This window comes from Lipophrys pholis, assembly GCF_963383615.2.
Source record: "Lipophrys pholis genome assembly, chromosome: 8".
NCBI classification, from domain to species: Eukaryota; Metazoa; Chordata; class Actinopteri; order Blenniiformes; family Blenniidae; genus Lipophrys; species Lipophrys pholis.
In genome coordinates, this window is record NC_137630.1 from 29,401,820 (window position 1) to 29,428,378 (window position 26,559).

At 45.5% G+C, this 26,559-nt stretch overlaps 1 protein-coding gene across 1 annotated transcript in view; it reads left to right on the top strand.

Moving 5' to 3' along the window:
* wnk3 (WNK lysine deficient protein kinase 3) overlaps positions 1-26,559 on the top strand; it is a 38,928-nt gene that overhangs the window by 8,172 nt on the left and 4,197 nt on the right. Inside the window, exons 2-21 of the mRNA XM_080469156.1 lie at positions 559-1,711; positions 12,223-12,395; positions 13,285-13,505; positions 13,951-14,108; positions 14,189-14,277; positions 14,380-14,599; positions 14,811-15,138; positions 15,217-15,332; positions 15,450-15,650; positions 19,620-19,663; positions 19,893-20,028; positions 20,120-20,236; positions 20,330-20,431; positions 20,525-20,570; positions 20,683-20,835; positions 20,936-22,992; positions 23,210-23,456; positions 25,475-25,560; positions 25,657-25,994; positions 26,070-26,305. Coding sequence (XP_080325282.1) covers positions 986-1,711; positions 12,223-12,395; positions 13,285-13,505; positions 13,951-14,108; positions 14,189-14,277; positions 14,380-14,599; positions 14,811-15,138; positions 15,217-15,332; positions 15,450-15,650; positions 19,620-19,663; positions 19,893-20,028; positions 20,120-20,236; positions 20,330-20,431; positions 20,525-20,570; positions 20,683-20,835; positions 20,936-22,992; positions 23,210-23,456; positions 25,475-25,560; positions 25,657-25,994; positions 26,070-26,305 — 5,794 coding nt within the window. The 5' untranslated portion in view covers positions 559-985. The remainder of the gene's footprint in view (positions 1-558; positions 1,712-12,222; positions 12,396-13,284; positions 13,506-13,950; positions 14,109-14,188; positions 14,278-14,379; positions 14,600-14,810; positions 15,139-15,216; positions 15,333-15,449; positions 15,651-19,619; positions 19,664-19,892; positions 20,029-20,119; positions 20,237-20,329; positions 20,432-20,524; positions 20,571-20,682; positions 20,836-20,935; positions 22,993-23,209; positions 23,457-25,474; positions 25,561-25,656; positions 25,995-26,069; positions 26,306-26,559) is intronic.

Here is a 26,559-nt window from a genome sequence, read left to right on the forward strand (position 1 = left end):
TACAGTTCACCAATCCCTCCGTGTATGAATAATTCACGGTGAACCGGCCCATAGTTCATCATCCATATTTAATGCTCAGGATTGCATTCTCCTAACCGCGGCTTTCTGTTGGCTAATGGAGCCGTTGAACACAATTTAGGCCAAGCTGATCGACATGCGCTGGCTGATTTGTGACGTTTTCTATAATCATTGACCAGTTGTTGTCTATTTCTAATGCACTATAATCAAAGTTTTGTTCAGCAGAAGTTCTCAAGCAGGTAATTCCTTGAGGTCTTATTGACAATAGCCTTCAAGATGTTTACAGATGGTAAATGTTTTATTAAACACAACTTTTCTTTAGAGCAGGAGTGTCAAACACATCGTAGTTCTGCTCTATTTCATCTTGAGTGAGCCGGACCGGTAAAATAGTGCCATAATATCTGTTAGATATACACTTTAATGTTTGAATTTGTTGTGTTTAATGTGTAATGTTTACATTTTTACAATTCACTATAGATATATTAACAGTGATTCTCTTCCATGAATGAATATTGAAGCCGATTCTTTCTTGTCTTGCAGGTTCACGTGAAGGTATACATGCAGCCGTCTGAAGGAAAAACACTGCAAGCTTCAGTCGTCTCCTGGTTTAGTTAGTTTGAGCCGAGAGACGCATGAGGTTTCCTGGATTAACGCCGTGCACGTCGGCCCTGGACTAAATGGCAGGAATGGTGAGGAGAAAATTGCGGACAGAAACGGTTGGTTAACGGTTGGGGTGTGACCCCACGACACCTCGGTGAAAGCAGCAACGGTAGAAACACAAACGAGGAGGAAGACGAGAAAAAGTCGAGAGTCTCCAGTTTGACCAAAGACAGCCCACAGCTCTGGAAGAACATCCGGACAAACTCGAAGGAGTGAGTGGGTGACCACCGAAAGAGAGAGAGACGGGGACTGACGGAGGAGGAGAGGTTCGGAGGAGGAGGGGGAGGGGTGGAAGAGGCCATCGCCTATGGCTACTGACCCGGGAGACCCCACAGGTACCGAGGACTCCTCGGAGAAACCTGATGGACAGAAGGAGGAGGACACGGAGCGGGAGGGCAGGGCCGACCCACCGAGGGAGTCAACACGCAGCGCGTCCATGGACGGCCCCTCCTCCAAGACTCCCCCGGGGAGAGCCACTGGAGGAGGGGGTGGAGGAGGCGGAGGTAAGGAAGGTGGAAGAGGAGCGGTCTCCCATGGTAGCGAGGAGACCGTGGTCAGACCGACTCCCACGTCCCCGTCTCCAGCGGATACAGGTCAGAAACGCCTGAGGAGGGAGAAGCGCTTCTTCAGGAAGAGCGTGGAGATTTGCGAGGAGGACGATGACGTGGTGGTGCCCCCCGACGTGCCCCACAGCGCCCCCCACCTGGAGCTGCGCTCCTCAGACTCGGTCTTCAGTGGGACTGCCCAGCAGCAGGGCGCCGCTTCGTCCTGTGCGGCGCTGGGACACCACGACCCATCCTGCCCCACCTCCGGCCATGAACCGGGCAAAGACGCTCCCTCGTCTGTACCCAGCCAGAGGGGCAAAGAGCGGGACCGCGAACAGGAGGAGGAGGCCGAGATGAAGGCTGTGGCCACCTCCCCCGGAGGACGCTTCCTTAAGTTTGACATTGAACTCGGCCGAGGAGCCTTCAAGACCGTGTACAAAGGCCTGGACACCGAGACGTGGGTGGAGGTGGCTTGGTGTGAGCTTCAGGTAAGACAAATGTTTGGTTTTAGTTTTTTCTTGAATATGCATCTAAAAATACACATCCTGCATCGGTTTGCACAGTTTCCTGGCACAGAGCCCTGCAAGGGAATGAAAAGTGGTTTGAAGAGCCTTGAGCCCAGTGTGGCTCTTTTGAGGTTGGGAAATCTCAGCACGTTGTCTGCTCACTATTCACACTGTGTGACTGAGGTGAAAAGGAGGAGCATCGCTCGCTGTTAAACACAAAGGAAAGTTGGAAGATTTTCCTTTTCTTGGACTGATATGAATAATTGAACCACAGGCAGTCGGCGTGTCTGTCGACTCCTTGTAGAAACAGAAATGCCCACATTTGTCTGAGTTCATTGAAGGGAATTGTATTTTGATGTTTGCGTTAAGAATATTGTTGCCGATGGAATGAAATCAAACAAGAACCTGTGGGAAATGCATCCCGTGGAGTTTGGAAAAGGTTTAATTCATGTCGATTAGTCGTTTTACTTCTTTGCCACTTTAAAACATGCAGTCTATCTCAATCAGGAGTATCAAACTTATTTAATTTTTTATTTCTTAATCTAACAATTGCTATCAATAAATTTGTACAATTTCAACATAAAGCCAATTTGAATGAAACAAAATACTTACTCTTATAGCTGTTGCATTCTGGGTGTTTTTACAAACTGACCCTGACAGCACGGCTTTGAGGCTGATGCTAGTTTTCTATCTCTCATGGCGGCATCACCGATGTCTCAGCTCGGGTCTCAATGGTGGTTTGCGTCCGCTTCTCTTAAGATTTTATTTTAGAAAACCAGTATTTTTATTTTTTGGGAGATTTTTTTTTTTACATTTGCTTGGTGGTTTTGGGCCCACAGGCCTTATGTCGGACTCCCCTGACCCCTGACTAACTCGCATGTTGCCAAGTATTCCATTAAAACATGCGTACGGGCCAAAGCTGCCATACTCGGAGCCCACTCGTGTCTTTCATGCGTCGGAATGAAAGTGAAACGGTCACGTGAAGGGGAAGCTCTGAATGGGACGCATTTTGTGAACACAGCAAAGAGGAACACTGTTGTTGATGTTACTGTAAGAAACCCTTTGTCATGCGTTCACAATGCGGTGGGAGGAAAATGAAGTGCGATGGATGTATATTACCACAGCATTGCCCGTCTTTGCATGCGGTGGTCAAGTGGATTTGAAAGTAATGGGAAACATTGTTGTGCGGTGCGAGCTCGTCATGTGGGAGCCCGACTTGTGGAGGAGAGAAAGCGCCGCATCCCTCTGTCCCTGTGGCCTCACAATGCCGAGTAGTGTTGTGATAAGCCGTCTCATTTGACTGCTGGCTTTGTGTGAGAAAAGTCAGTCATGTGTTTGGTTTGGAGCTAATTCTAAAACAAGAGCCCCGGACTAATCCTTGAGCTCAGACTCAGTTGCGTTTGTGTTGGAACTCCATCGGTGTGTCGGCTTCAGGTCTACAGTTGGTTTCTGCTGCTTGATGAGTCACACCGGCGCAGCTTTTTAAAGTCTGTCGCTCAAGAGCTGTCACATCCCTCACAGGATCACCTGGGGTTGTGCAGATAGCACACCTCTCACTCGCAGTAAAATCATCTTCTTTGACTCGTGAGTGAGGGCAAATATGAGCCGGAAAAGCAATGAGGGCAGTAGAAATCAGACATCAATTCTGATTCTGCTGCACATAATTTTAGTGTTGTTTGTAAAAAGCAATTGATCGAATTAAATTGACTGAAGGAAATCTGTCTGTTCACCAGCAGAGAATCAAAATTTCATTCATAATTATATCAATGTGTATAATTGCATTTCGTACTATGAACAAACAGATGAGGTTCTGAATAAACGGGAACTCCAACACAGGCACAGCAACACCTCGAAGAAAAGGGAAACGGCAGCGTGTGTGAGAAACAAATCGACAAAGACACAGGAGGTGATTGGGAGAGAGACAGAGTGGCAGACACCATGAGCCATACACAGGATTACCATGGAATCCCCCCCGCAGAGCAGTGCAGCTAATGCTAAGTTACCACATGGAGGGGGAGAGACACACACACACACACACACACACACACACACACACACACACACACACACGGGTATTACACTGCAGCCTGGTCACACGCCTATCGATGGATCCAGTTCCACATTCAGGACAACATTCTAGTCTCCCAGGCACATGATCTGTCCTATTTAACTCCACCTTACCAGGGCTTGTACACAGTGTCAGTGTGCAGTGGCGACAGTGGAGTCAAGAGAATAACAACACACTGCAATGCTGCGATTAGAACAATGAACCTGGATAATTTCTTTGTCATTATTTGTTTTCTGATAATAGATGGGTAATATTTCAAATCAAAGAAGTGATTCAGTGTATTCATTTAAAGAGTGCTTTGACTTCTTTGTTAGTGTTCCTTTTCTTTTCTTTTTTTTCTTTTATCCGGATCACATGGATTCGGGACAGGACATGTACTCTTACTTTAACGCCACACCTCCATGTTTGAAGGCGCTGGCTGCCGCAGCATGATAAACAGCGTGTAGATAGCTGGTCTCTGCACTATTCGACGTGCAGCCCGCTATCCTGTGAAAGTGCAGCCTGGGAGCGCCATGCTTCTCTCCCCCTGTGTCCATAAAGACAGGGAAGCCAGGGGATTAGCTGTCCAAATGCAGCTTGAAAGAGTGGGTAATTAAAGTTCACAGTGCGGACACCATCGCTCTCTCCACCCCCCCCCCCCCCCACACCCCTTTTTTTTTTTTTTCCTGGGAATCCCACACCCGAAAGGGCAGAGCCATATATCTCCTGTCCTCGGCTCACTCATTTTCCTTTTAACCATTCGTCACACTAAATGAACATGTTCCCATGTATCCTGTCCATATTAGATTTCAGTTTTTAAGCCGTCGCTTCCTCTCTGTACGTGTCAACATGTGTCACTGTATGTATCTGCCTTCTCGGCCTCCCGCGTTCCCTCCCACCCTCTCCCCCCTCCTCTCCCCCATCACTTTTTGTCTGTTTGAGTGAGCATGCAGAGTGATCCGGGGAGTTGATTACAGTGGGTGCCTGTCGGGCGGGGACAAAAACCCTGCACAGACAGCATAACTCGGGCGGCAGAAACCAGACTGGTTCAGCCCAGTCGTCCCAGACCGGTTCAACCCAGTCGTCCCAGACCGGTTCAGTACACAGCGCACGGTTTTCACAAGTCCTGCAGTTCTGGAGCTGATCATATCACGAATCAAACACTTTGTGATCCGTGCCAACATTCTGCAAACGCTGTGCCAAAGTTCCTACTTTGTTGTCTTTAATAATCCCGAGGGCCAGCTGCTTTCACAACCTGCAGCAAAAACCACAAATAACGTAGAAAAACAAGAATAAAAGAGTTTATTAGTTCTGCATTTTGGCCGCATGAGAGACGGGATCAGCCCGGACAGTTTTCTTTAAGGACCTCAACAGAGTCAAGTCCCCTCATTTCTTTCTTTCTAGTGAAGTTGCCCAATTTTACGAGTTTCATAAGGTCATAAGGTTGAGAGGAGAGCTGCGTGATAACTTTCATGATTATCCTCGTCACATCATCAACATTATATAAATATCTCATCAGATGAAGCCCTACCACTCTACATTGTGTTGAAAACAGATGTACTTTCCCTTCATTATTTTAACTTTACACCAGACGTGTCACACACATTTTAATTCAGGGCCACATACGACTCAGTAAAATAGTTGTAAAATAACGTCATGAGAACCTTTCAATTTAAACTTCAACGTTTTGTTTTGTTTTGTTTTATTTGTTGTGGCCCAGAGTTTACATTTAAAAAAAATTTCAAAACCAAACAATTTAAAGGAAAATTTAAACAAAAAGCCATTTTTGATGGAACCTTCTGATGCAAAATACAGTGAAATGCATTATTCATGTTTTTAAAAACTCACTCTGACGTGGCTTTGAGGCAAATGCTAGTTTTTTAACTCGAGTCTCATTGTTGTGTCGTGTCTGCTACTCTCAATACATTTGTTGAAAAGCCAATGGCTTCTTGGTTCGGCCGGATCTGAGCGTCTTGCGGGCTGGTTTTGGTCCCACTGGCTTTATGTTTGACGCCACACCTGGTGACACAAGCTCAGATGATAGAACAATGAAATCAAGGATAACTGCAGTATTAAAAGAAACTGCCCTGCTTCTGAAACACTCGTGGTGAGAACCGCAGACACACACGAGGCTTGAAGAAGAAAACGGCAGTGTTATTTGAAAGTACAATTCCAGTGTTATTTCACTCTGTCACTTCATCATTGCAATGTACTTTTCACTCATATCGTGCAGCATTATGGAGAATTAATTTTAAGTTTCCCACTCATGTTAGTAATAAAAGCTGCTCCTGTGACTCAGTCTATACTTTGATCAAAGCTGATTTTTTTTTTTCTTGATGAGTTGCATAATCGTCAATTGCTTTGCAAATAATAGAGGGAGGAGTTGTGAATTAAGTCCTGCATTTAATGATTATATCCGAGTAAAGCTTCGGCGGGTAAAGCATGTTTGCACTATTGATGGCTGACTGAAATTAGTAGAGGCCATATTGATTCCAGGAGAGCTGAACCTGATTGGAATCGACCAACACAAACTGGCCAGACACATTTTTAACCAGTCGGCCGCCACCGTCCCCGGGGCGTCATCCTCCCACTGCAGTCTTCATTATCTAACTGGCAGACGCAGATTCGATTTCCATTGATGGTTTGAGACATTAACCATAACAGTGCCATTAACTGTCCTGCCTGATTACACGTCAATGAATCTGAAGCACTTGTGGTCATCTAATTATTTTGACACGATTAATATCAAAACAGGGAGTTTTAGTCAGAATCAAACAGACTTTTAAATAAACTAGTCAGGTGTTGAGCAGAGTTTCTTGTATGCATGTGAGCGTTGTTTTTTGGTTGTTGTTTTTTTTTGACCTGCTGGATTTTCCACACTGGCTCTCTAACAGGAAACATGTGTACCGGTTAGTGAACTTGGCCCACTGGCCCAGAGTTTTAATCTGGCGTGCAGGTCAGCCCTTTTCCAGCAATCTATCTTGTTAGTCTTAGCTGTTGTAGCTTACAGTAATCTAATCCCAGCCACCCGTCACCTTGGAGTTTCAAACACCGACATACTTCCTCCTCCACCTTGATGCTGCATACACTCAGGTTGTACAAATACCTTCCCACAACAAGAGCGAGCCCACACTTTTAAGTTATCCACGGGCCGAGTCAGCCAAGTTTATCCCAATCAGTGGTTCTTCAGACCAGAATGTGAGCTGAATATATTCTGTGTGATACCTGATACCTAAGCAGTGTTTACCAAAATAGATGTTTTAGAGCTCACGTGCCTGGGCATTCATGACCCCGGGCCTATTGCCATCTGCCGAATGTGCCCTGTAAGCCATATGCAGTCCATTTACACTGGTGTTTTATGAGGCGACTTCGTGACATGGAGCCTGACCTTCTTCTTTTACAGATGTCTGATCCAAAAGAAAACAGACCTAAGACCTCGTGCCATACGTGGCCTGACGCCGCTCACTAAGTTCAAGTACTTATTCTACTGCAATGGAGGCCCTGTGGAGCAAGATTTGATTATAGCTCGTTGTATGATTTTACCAATGTGGAAAAACTAATGGGATTATCTCAATTTAGGAGGATTTAAATAATTTATATTTTGCCCCTTCCAATTTAGTTATAATACAATTTTATTAGCTCCAATAAACTACAGCCTCAAACCGTCGAATCAAGAATACTGTCAAATCTTTTCAACAGTAATTGAACATTACCTGTCACATTTTAGGCATTTTGGTTGATTTGAGAAATAATTCAAGTCACAACACAGCAGAGACGTCGATGTGACGAGACGTTTATTATATCGTTGAAGGATAATATACAAACATAAGTCCACATGACATTATGAATTATTCACCCATAATTATAATGTCAAATGTATTAATTGTCTTGTCAAACCCTTAACAACTTCCAACGGCTTGTTTCATTGCAGAAAGTTTTTTATTCCTCCTTCTATCGTTGTGGATCAGTTGGGAATTGTATTGCAGAGACGTTGCGTTGGATTAGAAAAACATAACTTATTATACAGACTACAGATTCATTAAAGCAGTGGTGGACATGACAGCTGGAGTTCAGGATTAAAGATAGTTGTTGTCTTATAAGCATTTTCTGTGTGACAGTTCATCTGTTATATAGCACCACATCCTTCCATTATGTTTAGGATGAATAAATACAAATCATTCACAAAAATAATAAGAAAAACCTGCTACAGGCACTCGTGTGAAATATTTCCACAAACAGCTACGAGTAGGTGACGTCATAACACGTCAAAACAGTTTGGTATAAGAATAGGTGGTATGCAGGTTGGGTGTCTTTTACAACGCGTCCTTGAAATAACAGGAGGACAATGCATCATTGACTTAAGAGCTGGTTTTGGTTTGTCAGTCGAGACGTCATGTTCCAGCTCATTTCCCAGCCACAATTCACAAAACTGTGTTATAGGTAAATTATACAGAAATCAATGACATGCAAGTCTCATTAAGACTGAGTCAATTTGCAAAAGTACAACATTACTGGGTATAAAAGTTGTCCTTAAGAGTGGCTCCTCAGTTGAAAGTTCTGCAACGAACTTTACCAACAAATTATAGAGCTGTGTCCGAAAGTTTTCCTTAAATTCAAATTACAAAGACTTTAAGATTCAATACAAATCTGCTCAAAGGAAAGAAAAATCTATTAAAAAAAAGGCCAAACTTGGATGCTGGTGTGGCTGCATTAAAAACAATAATGCCTTTCTGCTGGATATCACTGTATGAGCTCAGGAACACATTTCTCGAAATCAGTCTGTGAAGAGGGAAAGTTAAAGCTGCATCGTGACAAGAATAAGCCAACGTGTTCCAGGAATGCTGCTGGTTTCTCTGGAGCAGAGCTGCTTTAAAAGGGAGAAATATTTTGGGGGAAATCATGAATGTCTGAGAGCGTCATGCCTGATGGGATGAACTGGTAACGCTGAAGTGTGCCTGAACATTTTAGAGAAATAATGAAAAGAAAACAGTCTTAATTGATCCTTATGGGGAACTTATTTATCTGCATTTGACCCACCCTTTCTATAAATAACCTTAAGTACACGTTGTATAAACTGTGATGGCGTGAGGGTCAAGATCCTTGTTCTGGGACTCACAAGCTCGCTGCTCTCACTGCGAGGCCGCCACTGCCCCGAACAAAAGCTCCAGTCCAGGACCTTTGAATATTTCCACCACGCAAGACGGAACCAAATACTTCGTCTGTCCATTCATCGCATTCTCTTTTCATTTACATTTAACACATCGTCTGTTTCGAGTGCATTGGATGGAAGAACAACACGCCCGCGGGCACACAGATGCATGTAATTAGTTTTCCCATTTAAGCCACGCATGCTTCTGCTAGGAAGCTGCAAAGACTGTTTCCACTGCAACCGCAGCTCCATTAAAACCAGTACAGTCAATTTGAATATTCAACGCAGGGATCAGAATAACCAAAAGGCACACTGGCGCATTCATCTACACATGTTTGTCAGTGTGGCGTATTCCACTTATTTGTCTCTCCCACTTTCTATTTGCTTAATTCTTACGCCCTCGTCTATGTGACCAGATAGTTCGGTCACAATTGTTTGCTATATTCCAGCTGTTTTCATGAGCCGATCTGGAGTAAGACGAATATACAGTCGCAAAACAACTTTAGGTTATCGCTGTCACTCGTGAGTTTAATGTGTTACTCCCTCACACTTGTCACGTCACTGTGAGTCACACTCCTGCGTTTGAGAATGACACTTCTTAAATGGGATGTTTCATTGATGCCTTGAATTTATTTGCATGAAACTGCCTCTGTTTGTGCAAAAGCTTTGCTGTTGGGCGGTGGGTTTTGTGCGAATGCGTCTAGACACAGCCTCACTTGAGTGAACTCTTTGTGACCCCGTGCTGATCCTCGGGCTATTCGATGCAACACTCAGAGGGAGACAAAATAAATGCTGAGGAGGCAACATGCAGCAAGACGGGGAGGTAGAGTGATGCTCTGAGTAATGAGTGAGACAGACGACAGAGATGCTCACGCATGAGGAAGGACTTTCTGGAAATATGAAACGCGCCCGACTTTTTGCACATAAAACATAATTGCGGGGAAGAGAGTGACAGCGCCGAGTCCCGGTGCATGTTTAGACACACCTGCACACCGTCAGGTATACACGTTTCACATACGAATGCATGCAGAGGGTAACAGTGGCAGCTGGTGGTAAAAGAATGAAGGTATGAGGGCAGGCCTCGACAGGGCAACTCTCTCCAAGCCATAATAGTCCAGCGAGGAGCAGCTTTTTTTTTTGTTGTTGATAGCACTTCGCTGGTTGAGAGGGGAGGGGTGAAGCCGTCGCTTTCACTTCCATTTCCATTTCCAGAAAAGGACACAGCCGGCATGAAGAGACTGAAAGGTCTCCGGAAAGATTAACGACCCACACAGATGAGGAACAGGGTCGTCTGCCACAGGTGGAAAATGTAAGGAACAAGGATGAAGTGGCAGAAAAATGCGTCACATCAGAGGGCATTCCGTTTATTTTTCGTCCAAATATGTGCAGTGCGCCGCCCCCCCCCCCCCCCCTTCAGGGGCTCGGTGTAACGCAAAAAGCTCAACATCAATAGAATCGATCAGTGGAAAGTCAGTGTTACGATTATTTCTATTTATAGTGTGCTGAGGTCTGCTTGTGACACGAGGATGGCTGCCCATCCCACTCTCACACATCGGTTTTCTCCTTCTATGAAAATGTTGCTGTGAAGCAAACATACAGATTTCTGTGCAGTATAGGGGAACAATTATATTCTTGTCTTTGAATCAACCAAACCTGCAAACTGGCCTGCTGAGGAAATAGTACAAATGTTTGACTCTGAGTCGAACCTTCAACGGTCTTTTCAGAGCCAGCACTGAATCCGCACCGCTCATATTCTCTTCACGGTTCTTCAGCGTGATCCAGATGGACGGTTTTAAACAGCCAGAAATAAAACTGATGAAGTTTATGCACATTCTTTTTCTCCACACAGGATTTTGGGTCCAAAGATATGCGAAGGGAAAGTAAAGTCTTCTCCAAGGCCTTGAAATCGAGGACGTTCAACAAATAAGTGAAACCGAGTCTCAGTTTAATGACAAAAGAAAAAAAAAAACATTTATCTTCAAAGCCTGGATTAAGGTGAGCTCTCTGTGTCTGTCTGTGGCTAAAGCCCCATGCACAGTCTGCTCGTTTCAGGCTTTCGGGTAAAGATCCTGGACTGAGCTTTTATACCCCCCAGACAGGGAAGGTTCAGAAACTTCATGTAGATTTTACACACTGCTTCTTTTTTTTTTTTTTTTTTTTTACTGCAACTGTTGGAAATTGGACTCACTCAAACATTTGTACTATTTAGACTTTTAGTCACAAACTGATGTTTCATTTCTGAAAATTCATTGGCGTAATAACATTTTGAAAGCCAAAACCACAAACTGGCCTTTCAAACTTCATCACTTAAAAAAAGTATTAGCGTCTCAATTTCGAGTCCCCATGTTTTACTGTGCAGTCTGCTTTTCATTCCCACCTGTAGAGCACAACAAGGTCATTCAAACCCCGCAGACGTGAATTCACTTTTTAGTCGTCCGATCGGGGTCAACTTTGTGATTGTCTTTGTGTATCAGGTCACCAGGTCAGCGCAGGTGAAGAGACCACAGCCGCGAAAAGCTTTGTCATTCGTACATATGGATAAAGCAGACAACAACAGTTGCTCTCGACAAGTCTAAAAATACACACTGACTTTGCAGAGAGAGCCAAGATTTAATCAGCTGTAAAATGTCTTAATCATCTGTGTCACATTTGTCTTGTAATATCTTACACCTCTTTCATCATGTGACATTTTTAAGAGATCCATACACTACGAACAGGGGATTTAAAGCTTTTTGTGGGAATAATGTTAATCGTCCGTAGGAATTATGGGTTTAAGAAAACAAAAGAATCAATGCAAAATGAAATCGAATAGAAACAAAGAAAGGAACATAAGCAATCGACATCTACTTTAGTTCTGCGGGAGAAATCAGCTCAATCCAGCCGAGCATATGATTCCTATATTTCTGTTGAGAAAAAAAAAACAATCCCATGCCCAGCGTGTTGAACAGAGGGATTAATCTTTGCTTGTCTCTGCTCCTGCAGCAGCTTGATCATCATGTCAGTGAATCGGATTCCTACATTCTGTCCGCCATACTGGGGATGTGTGGCAGATGCAGTAGAAATGTTTTATAAAGCTCAGGCTTGGGTGTTGTCTTAGCACTTCTGCAATTCTACATTGACATTGCCATCTAGAGGCAGCAGCTGGCGTTGCATCTTTAACATAAATTGCCCTCATGTCTCGGCCATGGATGATGTTTTGTTTTTTGTTTTGTATTGTTTCAACGGAAGTGTAAAGCTTCGGTATTGAAAAGCCATTTTTTGATTTGTCAGTAAGTTTGTCTTCTCTTCACGCCTCAGGACCGCAAACTGACCAAGGCAGAGCAGCAGCGCTTCAAGGAGGAGGCGGAGATGCTGAAGGGGCTTCAACACCCCAACATCGTCCGGTTCTATGATTCCTGGGAGTCGGTGCTACGTGGGAAAAAGTGCATTGTGCTCGTCACTGAACTCATGACATCTGGAACACTCAAAACGTCAGTACCACCTTGTGTCTTTCTACATATTTATTTCACTCACAATCTTTTTCCCATATTCTCTGATTAACATGCATTTGATAAGTCATCTTTTAGAGGATATCAGGGCACATAGTGATGTAAAGCTAGGCTATACTACAAGGGATTATCGAACAAAATCTGAAAACTGTTTTTGTAAATGGTGTTATTTGAATAGGTGTTAATTCAATTCAGTAAACACACACAGACTCACAGGTTTATATTCTTTTCTTAGACATAACCAAACCACAAACTGGCCCTGAAACTTGTCGTATCTTAAAAAAAAAAAATAATAATAATAATTTGTGTATTTTAAGTCCCCATGTTTGCACTCATCAACCTTCACAATAACTAGCCATTCAATTATTTATATTAATGTTCTAAATGGGGGTACAGGTATAGAGATTGGTTTATTTCTGATTGGTTACGGCTCAAAAAACGGAAGAAAACACAGATTATTAAGATAAGAAAACGTGTTTGATCTCACACATGAGAAATTTTAATCATGTAGGTAGAAATGAGAGTGAAAGACAATCAGTGAAATAAAAATGTAGAATTTGTTTCAGAATCATGAAATGGTGACTATCAAAATACAACATTTGACGGATCTATACACTCAGGACTTATTTTAAGTATTTCATCATCTACTGGCACTTGCTAACCTGCAGGGTTCTACTTATAGTGGCTCGTACAATCAACATGATTTGACACTGTAATTATTCAGGAAGTTTGAAACAAGTCGCCCCTAGTTTCCAAGAGGTCGAAGACTGAGGCACTAATCAGTTGATTATAGAATTCAGGTGAAGTATGTTCACTCATTACTGGGGTTTTTCTTATGTTTACGGCTGATTATGTTATTCTCTCTCCACAGTTACCTGAAGCGCTTCAAGGTGATGAAACCCAAGGTCTTGAGGAGTTGGTGCAGGCAGATTTTGAAGGGCCTTCACTTCCTTCACACCAGGACTCCACCAATTGTGCACCGAGACCTCAAATGTGACAACATCTTTATAACTGGACCCACAGGATCAGTCAAGATAGGCGACCTCGGGCTGGCCACTCTTATGAGGACCTCCTTTGCCAAGAGCGTTATCGGTAAGCTACAGCAGTTTTTAGGAAGAGTGTCGGACTTTCAGCACACTGGGGCGCCTTGGTCAATCACTATAAATACACTTTAACTGCATTCAGCACCGTGCAGTATTTTACTGAGGGCCTCAGCCACTTATGGTAGGCCTCATATTGACAGAGTCGTTCTAAAATCCATGAGGGCTGCACTTAGTGTAAGCAAGGACTGAAAATAATGTGGCCGTTCCAAGCCAACTTAAGCAGCGACTGTGAAGCTTAACTCAGGAAGCAAGTGCAGGTTTGCCAGAGAGATTTTTATCAGTGTTTAAAGTGAATCAAAATACTTCCGCTGGGCATGTGGCGCGTCTGTAGATAATGTTTTCCTCCCAGTAAATGTACCATATAAGTTGTGACAGAGATAAATTTGCATGTGGCAGTTTACGACTTGTGTATGCTCACTGTCTGGTCTCATCAGGAACTCCGGAGTTCATGGCTCCAGAGATGTACGAGGAGCACTACGATGAGTCTGTGGATGTTTATGCCTTTGGGATGTGTATGCTGGAGATGGCGACTTCAGAATACCCCTACTCTGAGTGCCAAAACGCTGCTCAGATCTACCGGAAAGTCACAAGCGTAAGTTCCTGTCGTCACAATGCTCTGAAACAAATAACCGAGACATAATTGATTGGCTTTTGTTTGCTTTTGTTTTTCAGGGTATAAAGCCGGCCAGCTTTGATAAAGTGAATGACCCTGAAATCAAAGAGATTATTGAAGGCTGCATTCGTCAGAGCAAAAACCAGAGGTGAGCACACGATTTAGTGCACTCTATCAAGCAACATCGCTTATTTAACATCATTCAACGTCAAGGAGCTGGTTTCACCGTCCTCTACTTATCTTGTGGCAGACTCTCCATCCGAGACCTCCTCAACCACGCGTTCTTTGGGGAGGACACGGGGGTCCGGGTGGAGCTAGCCGAGGAGGACACAGGCACCCAGGACTGCTTGGCTCTCCGGATTTGGGTTGAAGACCCCAAGAAGCTGAAGGGAAAACACAAAGACAATGAGGCCATTGAGTTCAGTTATGACCTGGAGAACGATAGCGCCGAGGAAGTGGCTCTCGAGATGGTAAGACACAGGAATAACTTAATGTATGGAGAAGGTGAAGAGATGTCAGATATGTTAAAGGGAAAGTCTGGGAGTGGGTTTTAATGATTTAACTTTGAGCGAAGGCCAGCTGGGTAAAATCCTTCAGGCCATTATTACTCACTGCAAGCTTGACTGTGACCTAAATTCCCTTCATATCAACCTATTAATTACTCTCTCTCCCTCCCTCTAGGTGAAGTCAGGCTTCTTCCACGAGAGCGATGCCAAGGTGGTGGGAAAGTCCATCCGGGACCGAGTAAATCTAATTAAAAAGTCAAGGGAGCGTCGACAGCAGCAGTGCTCACAGCAGCAAGGCATCGAAGAACGAAGAGACTCCACTCTCACCTCCCACACCTTCTCACATCCATCGTGCCCTTCTTCCCTGGTGCAAGTGGCGGTGGGACAGACGGGAAGAGGGGAAGGAGGAGGAGGAGGAGTGCAGGAGTCCGAGGAGCTGCCTGAAGTGGACCAGCACGTCAGGCAGCAACATATTTTCAGTGGGACGACCCTCAGTTTGCTAGGTGGACTGCACGCTTTATATATTATATATGTCAAAAGAACATTATGATTTTGAAATGTGATTTATTTATTTTTTTAAGGGGAGAGCGTCGGGTCTGCCAGCTGTGAATCTTATGCAAGTGGACAGAGCCAAGTATATTCCCAGCCAGGAGAATCATACTCCCACTCCCAGATTAATCTCGCTCCTATGGCGTCCGTAAGTCTTTACTTAGTATGCATGCATCAATGCATCACAAACTGATTATGTTAACGTGGTCCTGAATGAATGTACTGACAAATTACATTGTTGATTGAGTGTTTTCTTGCACTGCAGAGCTCTGGTGTACTGGCCCATCCTCAGCTGCTTTCCATTGGTGAAAGTGGAAGTATTCCTAACGTGCCTCTTGGTCAAAGTGTTAGTTTGTCCAGCATGACTATAGGCCAGAGTGGAGGAGGACCCGTTGCTCAGACCTTTCTTCAGCCCAGTACTATGGTTCCACAGGTATCACCAAGTGGACCACAACTATATCTTCAGGTGAAAAGGGTACTTGTATTAATGTGACAGATAGATTAACACCGGGGCGACTACAGAGGTTAACATTGTTATTAATGGAGCTACAGTTCCACTACTCTGTCATGTTTTGGCTCTTTTCCTCTTAATTTCTGCAACTACAAATCATCCTCATAATTGTCTCAGATTGTCCACTTTACAGGGTTTCTCCCAGAGAGTGAGCTAATGTCTCGGATAAATTGTACTTTAGTTATTTTTACTTAAAGTTTAGAATGATCTGAAACAACACAGTCCACATCGGCTATGAAATACTGTGGGAAACCCTGTTTGTTTACAATGTCTTACAATGTATTGATAATTGATTCTCCTTGCACAAGCTAATTCTTAACCTAATTTTTCTACTACTTTCTTTCCCCTCTTCTCTCGACACCAATCATCATTCTGTCATTATCACTTAGCAGTCACAAACATTCCCATCAGACACATTTCAAACAACCACCCCTCATGGCTCGATGGCCCCCCCACAGTCATACATGCCCCCTGTTTCACCACAAGCACCCTTTAATGTTCTCACTACAGCCATGGCAGTCAGTGATCCTGCCGGACAAGCGGGGGCCAATGTGCCTCACGCTCAGCCGGCCCAACACCCCGCCACGCCCATGCAGCTCGCTGACATCATTCCCCAAGCTGCACCCCAACAAACACAGCCTGTCATGATCCCTCAGCAGACTATTGTCCCACAACAACAGATAGCGATGGATCCGCAGACCACCACCCTTCAGCAGCAGCCACTACACCAAATGGAGGCCCAGGCCACTCTGCTCGAACAACAAGCTAGTGCCTCTGTGCCGCAAACAGAACAGCATCAACAGAGCCTTTCAGCTCCAGCTATCCAGAACCATCAACATGAGCCTCAGCAGCCAGTGTACGTACAGCAGCCGGGCCCACGTGTCCAGCCACCTTCTCAGCAGCATGTGTTAACGACACAAACAGGTATGGAACAGCAAGCTCTCTCAGGATCGCAGCTGATGGAGCAGGTCCAGATTTACAATCAGCCACCGGCCGGGGACCCTCGCGATCAGACCATGATACAGTCACAGCTTTTACAGCAACAGCTTCAGCAACAACAGGCTCTGTTACAACAGCAGCTAGTGCACCAGCAGCAACAGCAACAACAAGCGTCAGTGTTTGAGCAACATCAACTCTATGTACAACAACAGCTTGATCAGCAGCAGCAAAATGCATTGCTTCAACAGCAGCAGGCGCTTCAACACAAGCAACTGTTGGATCAACAAGAGCAGCAAAGTCTCATTCAACAGAAACAAGAGCCACAACAGCAAGGGTTTATACAGCAGGAGCAAATGCAGCATACACTTCCACAGCACCAAGTAGAGCAATCTCCTTCGCAACAACAGCAAAATCAATTATATCAACAGATGGGACAGCAAGCTGGAGCACAAAAAGAACCTGAGATGCAACAACAACCACAAATTGTATTGCAGCAGCAACTTCAGCAGACTCAACAGCTAAAGGAGCAACAGTTGCAACAGCAAGCCTTGATGCGACAAATGGAACAGCAACAAGCGCTAATACAGCAGCAGTTGATTTTACAGCAGCAACTCCAGCAGAAAGCTCAGCTGCAACAAGAGCAACAAGTACAGTTAAAGCAGCAGCTTGAGCAGCAGCAGCAGCAAGCTTTGTTGCAGCAACAGTTGGAACAACAGCGACAAGTCTTGTTCCAGCAGCAGCAAGCGGAGATCATACAGCAACAAGCCCTGATAAAGCAACAGATTCAAGAGCAGCAGCAACAGGCAGCCATGATTCAACTTCATCAAACTGAAAAACAAGAGGCTGTCCATCTTCCACACAGCAACAGTGAACAGCAGGTTCAGCCTCAGCTGACTGATATGCAGCACGTGTGCAACCCACAACTACATGCCGCACAGCCCACGCCTCATCCCGCTCAGCAGCAGGCAATAGAGCAGCAGCAAGCAGCAGTGATCCAGCAACAGGCCTTTGTCTCCCAACCGCAACACCACGCGTCTGTCATGGAACCTCGGATTTCAGCTGGGTCTCGGACGAGTGCTGACTCGATTCAGACTCATATCATCCCTCAGGCCACGGTCCCAGTAACACTTCAGACTGCACCGATCCCTGCGCAGATGTCTGCCTCTGCTCCAGCTCAAGTACTTACTCAGCAAAGACAAAGTGAAGTTAACCTCCAGGGCCCTGTCCCAATCCAATTTTTAACCCAGACCACAGTCCAAGCGCCGCAATCAACCACAGCTCCGGCTACAACCGAGGCCCTGATACCTCCACCTGCCTCAGTGCTCCAAGGACAGACACAAGTCATTCAGACCAGGCAAATTCCCATGCAGACGAGTTATCCTGGGCCTGCCACTTATCCACAGAGTCAGGTAACTACTCAGCCAATAATCCAGCCTATACACACAACTATAGCTCAAACCCACCAAATACATGGCCAGGTACCACAAACTGACATTCAGATGGTCGGCCATCAGAGCCAAGCTGCTGTTCAGCCACCTGCTGCAATTACTGCAATTCCCAGTCAGATCCAGCATGAGGTCCACATTCAACAAAATGCGCAGATGCCAGGGCTCATACAGCTTCAGCAACAAACTCAAGGCCATCCACCTAGACAAGTGCACGCTCAGCCTGCGGCTGGCCTTTTGAATCATCAGCACGTCCCTCAACCTATCCACCAAGGCATGAAATCTGTACAGCAGGAACAACAGCAGCCGGTTCTCCAGTATCAGCAGATGATTGTTTCTCCTGGCACCACCGCAACTGTCGGAACCAAAGCAGATGGTCTCAGTTCAGTAGTCGACCCCACAAACTTTGTGGCCCCGCCTCATCCTGTGCAGGCAGGACAGCCCTATGTTTCTGGACAAACCGTGCTGCATCCAGTCCTTCAGGCCCAGCAGCAGCCTCAAGGAAGTCCTGCTGACCCGTCAGTCATTCAGCCCATCTCGCTTGCCATGTCTCATTCTGCTGAGCAATATCACCAACAGCTACAGACACTCTCTCAAGTGCAGCAGCAACAGCCATCGCAGCCTGCCCCACAAGCCCAGTTACCCGCACAGCACTTCTCCGCTCCCACCCAGCAGCCACTTCCTCTGCAGCAGGCTGGGATGACCCTGGATGACAGTCAGCTTCCCCCACAGTGTCCACCTCCACCACATCTGCTGAGCCAACCCCCTGCACAGTTAGGCCCCGGTAACACGAAGGAATCTCAGAGCGTAACGCTGCCGGTCTACACTCACCTGGCTGCAGGCGCCCCTCCATCTCCACCGCACCAGGCCAAACAGATGCTGCCGGCACACACACACACACAAACTAGTAGTCAGGCCCAAATACACTCCCAAACGCAGACACAGGTTCAGACACAGGCTCATTCTCACACTCAGACGCACACTGACACACCTGTTTCTGAACAGCCTGTCCTGCCCCAAGCTGCATTTCCTGCACAACAAATGCCCCTCAGCCCATTGCACACTTCATGTCCTCTACCATTAATACCCTCCCTTCCGTCCCTGCCATCCCACTATCCTGCTGCGACCCCTCCTCCAGAGCTGCCTACATCTCCACCAGCGGCCCAGGTAACTTTACCCGGGCAGGCTGACTTTATACCCACCTCCCCTCCGCCTGTCACTACTCTGCAGTTGCTCGATTCTAATGCCCCCAAACTACCCCAAGCCTCGCTGCAAGACTGTGACCTTTCCCTGCTGGGCATTGCTCAGGTACACGACCTGTGAAAGTTTGATATAACAATTAAGAGTTTATTTTTTTGTTGCATATTGACAGAATGAATGAGATTTGCTATTCGTTGGATGCTATTTTGGATTCATGTAACCTCACTCTTTAAAAAAAGTTATTTTCTTATATCTTTTCTTGTATTAGAATATGGCATGGAGTTTTCAGTTTTTCCCTCTGTGTAATTTCCTTTTTGTGGGCGTACATGTCACTCTGTAGGATGGTCCATATCTGACAAGTGCAGAACATCATTCTTCATCAGGGTATGTCAAATATCACAACTGTCTTATACACACTTTACTTTTAGTTCATGATGGGAAGATTAAAAAAAAAAGAACAGATAATAGTTTGTATATTAATGGAGTTTCTCAATTCACAAAAAAGAAAATTAAAGAAGAAAATGTATGATTTTTGCATAGTGAACTGACTTTTTTTTTCATCTCTATGAGGACTATGTGTTTATAGTTAGTTATTTATGCATGTTACCCTCAGATCTGCTCCAGGTAATGGTGAGGACACTGTACAGCTCCTGGCTAATGGAAAATTGGAGAAATTGAAGGCCCAGAGAAGAGCGTCTTGTCAAAAACCTGAAAAGATTTCACATCAGTTTCAACTGAGCATGCTTCAGGTGACACAACATGCTGTTTAAAAGTATATGTTTGCGTCAGGAAAAGTACAATTCCAAATTTAACAAGTGTTACAATTATCTTACTCTCTAGGTGTCTGGCAGTGGAGACAATATGGTGGAATGTCAGTTGGAGACTCACAGCAACAAAATGGTGACGTTTAAATTTGACACTGAAGGGGACGCACCTGAGGACATAGCCAACTACATGGTAAACACCTTAATGTCACGTCATTGCACACCAATGCCAACATTTGTCAGTAGACATACTAATGATTGTTGTTTTGCTGCACTTTGTCTGCAGGTGGAGGAGGATTTTGTTCTTGACGTGGAAAAAGAGAAATTTGTTGAGGAGCTCAGATCAATAGTTACAAAAGCCCAAGAAATTCTTCAGACGCATTTGCAGGTATTTTGATTTATATCCACCTGGTTTTTCTCATGTTTTATTTTGCTGTTGGAACTACAAGACAATTAATCTGTATTATTTGTCCTGTATTAGACTGGATCCACTGATCAGTTACACGTGAGCACCCCCAGTAGTTCAAGTGAGTTTCTGAATGTAGATTTTCCTATATATTAACAACATAAGAACGGATATAACTAGTTTGTATACCTTATCTTGGTAAAGTGATGTTAACAGTCTTTATAATTTCTCAGTGGATTCGGTGCCTCATTCCTCACCGGTGGGACGATGGCGCTTCTTTATCAACCAGACCATCCGCCATAGAGACTCTCTTTCCGGCCAGGGAGCAGGTACACCAACAACTGCAGTAGACACACTGACCACACAGTCCCTAAAAAAAGAAAGAGGTGAGCTCTGCTTGTGCTAATTTTACTGCTGTGGCTTAATATCTAACCAGAGGCAGCAGACTAACACAAACTAACTCACTATTTCTCTCTGTGGCTATAGAAAGTGAAGGATCCCAGAGTGTGGAGTCCTTGACTGGAATTTCCTCCCCTCCCTACTCTACTCTTTCTGCCACCTGCCCCCCAGTGTCTTCTGTCTCAGCCCCCACCCCCATGGCTCCCCCTGCCTCTGCTGTGTCTGCTCCTCACACCACCGCCTCTGAAAGCGCCTCTGGACCAGCCTCTGCCCCTGTTAATGCCTCAGGCGGACTTGAATTGCCAGTTCATACCTCAGCTTCTGAAGAGCGAAATCCCGGTGCCCCTTTAACCACGGCTGTACCCGCTGTAGCTAACATGACCATCTTGACAAACGCTCCCGCTGTTACATCTCCCACATTCACCACAATTCATCCTGATAACCACGCCTCCCCTGGAACCAGTGTTTGCTCCTCTGTGGGTCAAAGTGTAGGTGACACAGTGATTCCTGCTCAGCGACCATGCACAGATCAGTCTCCAGCCTCCTTTCATTCTCCTCCTCTTGCTACAACAATGCACTCAGCCGTGAGCCAGCTCGGCATAGAGCAGCAGCCGCAGACTTTCACCCAGGTACCCCAGCAACCTCCACAACCACCTCAACTGCAGCCACAGCTGCAGTCTGCATTACAGCAGCAGGTAACAGCAGGGCAATTGCAGGCAGTACAGCTTGAGCAACAGATACAGCAGTCAACACAAAACCAACAGCAATCACTAGCTTCAGTTTACCAAGAGCAAAACCCGCTGCAGCAGGAACAAGCACTGCAACAGTCTCTTCAGCAACTGCAGCAGCAACAGCAGCAGCTAATGCAAAAGCAAATGTCCCTTCAGCAACAGTTACCTGAGGTGCAGGTGTTGCCTCAACCTGGTCATACAGAGTTGTTACAACAGTCTGTACCTCTACATCAGTTTCTTCCGCCTTTGCCCGCACAGCAGACCCAACAACCTATACAGCAGCTATCATCACAGTTTGCCCCACAACTGCTGCAGCAGGTCCCAACCCAAGCAGCTGTTGTGTCCAAACAGCAGACTCAGATCGATCAACAACAGCAACAACAGTTAAACCTACAGCAGACCATTCAGTTACAGCAACAACAAATTGTGCAACAGCAGCTGCAGCAACATCAGCTGCTTATGGGTGCAATGGCCATGAATCCAGAGCAAAGCCAAATGCTCCCTTTGTCAGTTAGTCAACAGTTTCTTCAACAGAACTTGAATGATGGGCCTGTACCACAGCAACAAATTCAACAACAATCCCAAGTGCCTGCGGAGGCAGTGCAGCACGTACAGTCACAGGCACCGCTACAGCACGTTGAACAGCAACAAGAGGCAGCAAAAGCTGTTGATACATCCCAGAAACAGCAGCAGTTTCCACTGCAGAAGCAGTCCTCTTTACAGATGTCAGAGTCAGAAGTATCCACAGGAGAGACAAGCATCACAGAGGACACAGGCAGCTATTCTGCCACTTTTCACCCTTCCTCTGACTCATCGCTGCCGCCTCTCCATCTGAGCACAACTGAAGCCCCCTTACCGGCCCTCTCACTCACCATGTCTCCGTCTCCTGCTCAGCCGTCGTCTGTGGCTGAGTCAGACAGTGAAGGGCCCCCCAAAATTGATTTCGTAGACAACCGCATCAAGACGCTGGATGAGAAGTTGAGGAACTTGTTGTATCAGGAGTACAGCAGTGGGGCAGCGGTGGGTGGGGGAAATGCCTCTGGACCAACATCAGCAGCCTCCACGTCAGCGGGAGGTGACGAGTCCTCCGAGCCACAGTCTCTCCACTTCTCATCTTTCCCCCCACCTGCCTCCTCCTCAGATACCTCCCCCCACTCCTCATCTTCCACCTCGTCCTCCACCACCTCCCGCTCCTCCTCCACCTCCCCTGACCCAGAGAGGGGCAGAGGGCTCGAGGAAGCTTCATGCATGGAGCAAAACTCTATGGAGTCGGGCCCAGTGGAGCAGCAGCCTGGCCCATCCTTCCCCTCCACCTCTGCCACGTCCACCCCGCCTACCTCTCTTCTGCATCCCAGTCAGGAGGAATCTGCTGGGGCGCAGCGCCCGCCTGTACCAGGAGAACCAATCATTCTTGTGAGTGACGTGACAGTGGTTTCTTTCTCGGTTTCGTCCATCACTGATTGAAATAATCTGTATTTTACAACTTAGAGTTATGACTCCGTATTTAAACGTGTCTCCACTCTGTTCTTTTTCAGCTGTATGTGATTATTTGTAATATTTCAGTGTTCATGTCCCCATTTTGACCGTCTCAACTCCATGCAGCTACTTTTAACTGTCTTGATTGTTCTAGGCTGTACCCCCACACTCTGACACCAGTGCCACTGGAGACGCATCATGGCCCCCCAATCAGCATCCGATCCCCCTCCGGCATGGACAGCAGCAGCACAATGCAGGAGGTGGATATTTTGGCCTAAACCTGACATGTCCTAGTATCAGAAATCCTGTTAGCAAGAAATCCTGGACTCGCAAATTCAAAAACTGGGCATGCAAACTGCGCCACTCCGCCAGCTTGTTCAAGAAGCCCAGAGTCCAGCAAGGTAGCGTCCTCTTAGGGAGCGAGAGAGAGAGCGCGAGAGAGAGAGAGAATGAGATGTTGGGGCATGAGCCTAAATCTAATCTCTAGTACTCTAGTTTTAACATAGTGAAATAACTTCCTTAACCCGCAAGAATTAATAAAAGTTCATGTCTAATAGCTGTTAATGTCTATTATGGTTTTGTACATTGTTTCTTTAACATAGTTTTCATATAATTTCATATAGTGTTGACATCACTACATACATTGTTGTTATGTTATGGTTTTCCTAAATTCCTTTTTTTTTTTGTACTAAATTTCATTTTCTTGCCAATCTTTCTTTTGCATGAGTTACTCACTCAAGTGAGGAGAGCAGTGGCGAGTAGAGGATTGTGGGAGATTGGCACAGTGTAGGAGGATGCTGGCATCATGAATCTGGTTCCCTCCCAGTGCAGATTAAAACCCAGAGATGCCCATTCCCAAAGAAAATCCAAAGTCCACAGGCACAGCCGGCAGCATCTCACCTCCACCTGCTGGATATTTGTAGACACCCCCTCCACCACCACCAACTCACATCATTGCAGAGATAAGATTAATGCTAAATGGCTAAGATGACATATAAAATTGTACAGCGTTGCTCTTATCGCTGTATCGCTGGAGTTGAGTGCACCTGCTGCAATATTGCTTTATGATGGATCCGCTTCACTTTTAGAGGATGCTGGATCCTTTCTAGTTTTAGATTTCAGTCCCTTTTGGTTCATTTTGACCTCTAACGAGCTGCAGACTTCTGTCAGATGTATCATTGGTGGAACTAGTTGCTGATTTCCATGTTGAAAGCTTTTTTTCATGGCTTTCTGAGCTGTGGAGGCACTTTAAACTGTCTTTTTCTTGTGGAGTTTGTTATCCAAAGCTTTGTAATAGAGTTGTGTGATCTTCAGTGATACATGTCTTGCTTCCATGTATGTTCTGTTGAAGCTACAGCTGTGGATAGGTTACACTGTTAGTTGTCAGTGTCAGCTGTGTCTTGGCCTGGTGTAATTCTGTTTCTGCTCAGTTGGTGCACTCTGCTTCTTGATACTCATTTTGATGAGAGCTGTATGTTTTAGTGGAGATTTTGAAGAATAACAGGGGTCTTTAAACTATCGTCAGGTCACCTTGGACATAGGCAGGCTTTCCATTTGGCTAAGTTTCATCATGCTGCTAAACATTCTACCCATCCTGCATGTAGTTGTGTTTATGTGTTTGTTATGTGTAGCAGTCACGTAGATCCTCCGCCACAGGAACCCTTGCATGAGCATGTATTTTATTTTCTGCACAAGTGACTAATAATGGACCATAATCTGTAAGTAACCCTCTGTATCAGATTGCAGATCTGTGTAATTTTGTTTATGTTATATTTAATCCTTATGTCCTGAATTTCCATGTACACAAATATCAAACACACTGACCAATATCACTGCAGATCTGGACACAGATCTCCAGCTCATATTGGGCTTTGTTGTCTGGTATCTGAGTGCCAATAGAGAAAGAGTGAGAATGAGAGTGTGGATGTGTGGGTGGGTGGGGTACACTGTATTTATTAACTGTCATTTCACAATCTGCTTTTTTTTTTATTATTCTTTTTTTATTTAATGGCTTATTACAGTTTGCTTTTTGATGAAACAACCATTTACCACTCCTCCCCACACACTCACTACCTCTTTCTTTTAAGCCCTTTTTCATCCACAAAGCCTCACTTTTTCTTTTGTTTGATTTAAAAAAAAAAAAAAAAACATTTAATCCCATAACATGTGTTGACACATTTCAGAGACTCTCATGCAAGCTCTGTAAGTCTCAAAGATGATGATTTGTAAATTTGGTGTGTGATTTTTGACATTGTGCCTCTGTGCTCGTGCCCCTTGTCTGTCTGTGTGCACCTGTACGTCTTTTGCTTGTTTTTGTCTCTCTGTCATTTTCCATGTGCTCTTTATACACGTGTGTTTGTGCTCTTGTCTTTGTGTCCTTGTCTCCCCTTTTTGTTTTTCATCCCTATCTCTTTATCAGATGGGTGTTCTAGCTCTCAGGCAGCCAGAGAGGAGAAGGAGACGGCGCCTCTAAATCCACCGCAGTCACGTAAAGGACGATTCCAGGTGCGACTGCTTGTACCGATTGCACCTTTGTCATTAACTTAACCTCAGTGGAGGCTACACATGCAGCAACTGTCTCTTACGTGTCTTTGCCATCAGGTGACTCCTGTGCTCCAGACCTCTTCCCCTAAAGATGTGCCATCAGGTCATGGTAGCAGTCACAGGAAAGTGGGACGCTTCTCTGTAACCCGAGCCGACGCCAGGAAAGGAGATAGGCAGACCGACAGCTCCCCAGTGTCTCCTGATCTAGAGAGGGAGAGGAGGAAATCTCGGGCCAAAGAAGGGGACAAAGACGATAGTAGAAGGACTCCATCTATGGCCCACCTGCCTCGTGGTCTCGGGCACAGCCACTCTCCGCTCGGCAGCAGCGATGACGATGATGAGAGTGAACTGGAGGATGAAGAGCTGAGAAAGGAGCTGCATAAGCTCAGAGAGAAGTGAGTCAGCGATGGCAAAGATTATTTGTCTTGTGTGTTTCTTTGATTTTCTTTAACAAACTCCTTTCTCTCCAGGCACATCAAAGAGGTGGTTTTCCTTCAGGCCCAGCAGAACAAAGAGCTCCAGGAGCTGTACAGACAACTCCGCTCGCTCAAAGACCAGAGGCAAAGTCTGCCTGTCTCCTTGTCCCGGACCTCTCCTCTGCCCACGGGACCTCCTGTCCTCTCCCCTCGCAGGCCCCGGCAAGCCAAAACCAAGCTGCGGCCTCGGCCTCACTCTCACATGGACAACAATGGACTTACACACTCCGGTAAGGCGTTTAATGACTTCTTTCTTCCTCGCTCTCTTTATATATTCGTCGCTCTGTGTGCCCTTTGTATGTATGTGCTGTTTAGGGATTCAGCAGTCGGGTAGTTTCTTGGGTAGTGAGCAGAGCAAACTGTTACAGTACTGTAACCCCGAGCATCACAGCACACTGCCTGCTAATAAAAGAGGTTCCTTCTTCCAGGACGGTGCTCAGTGGAGACAATACATCCTCGATAACACACAGGGGTTTCACGGCTC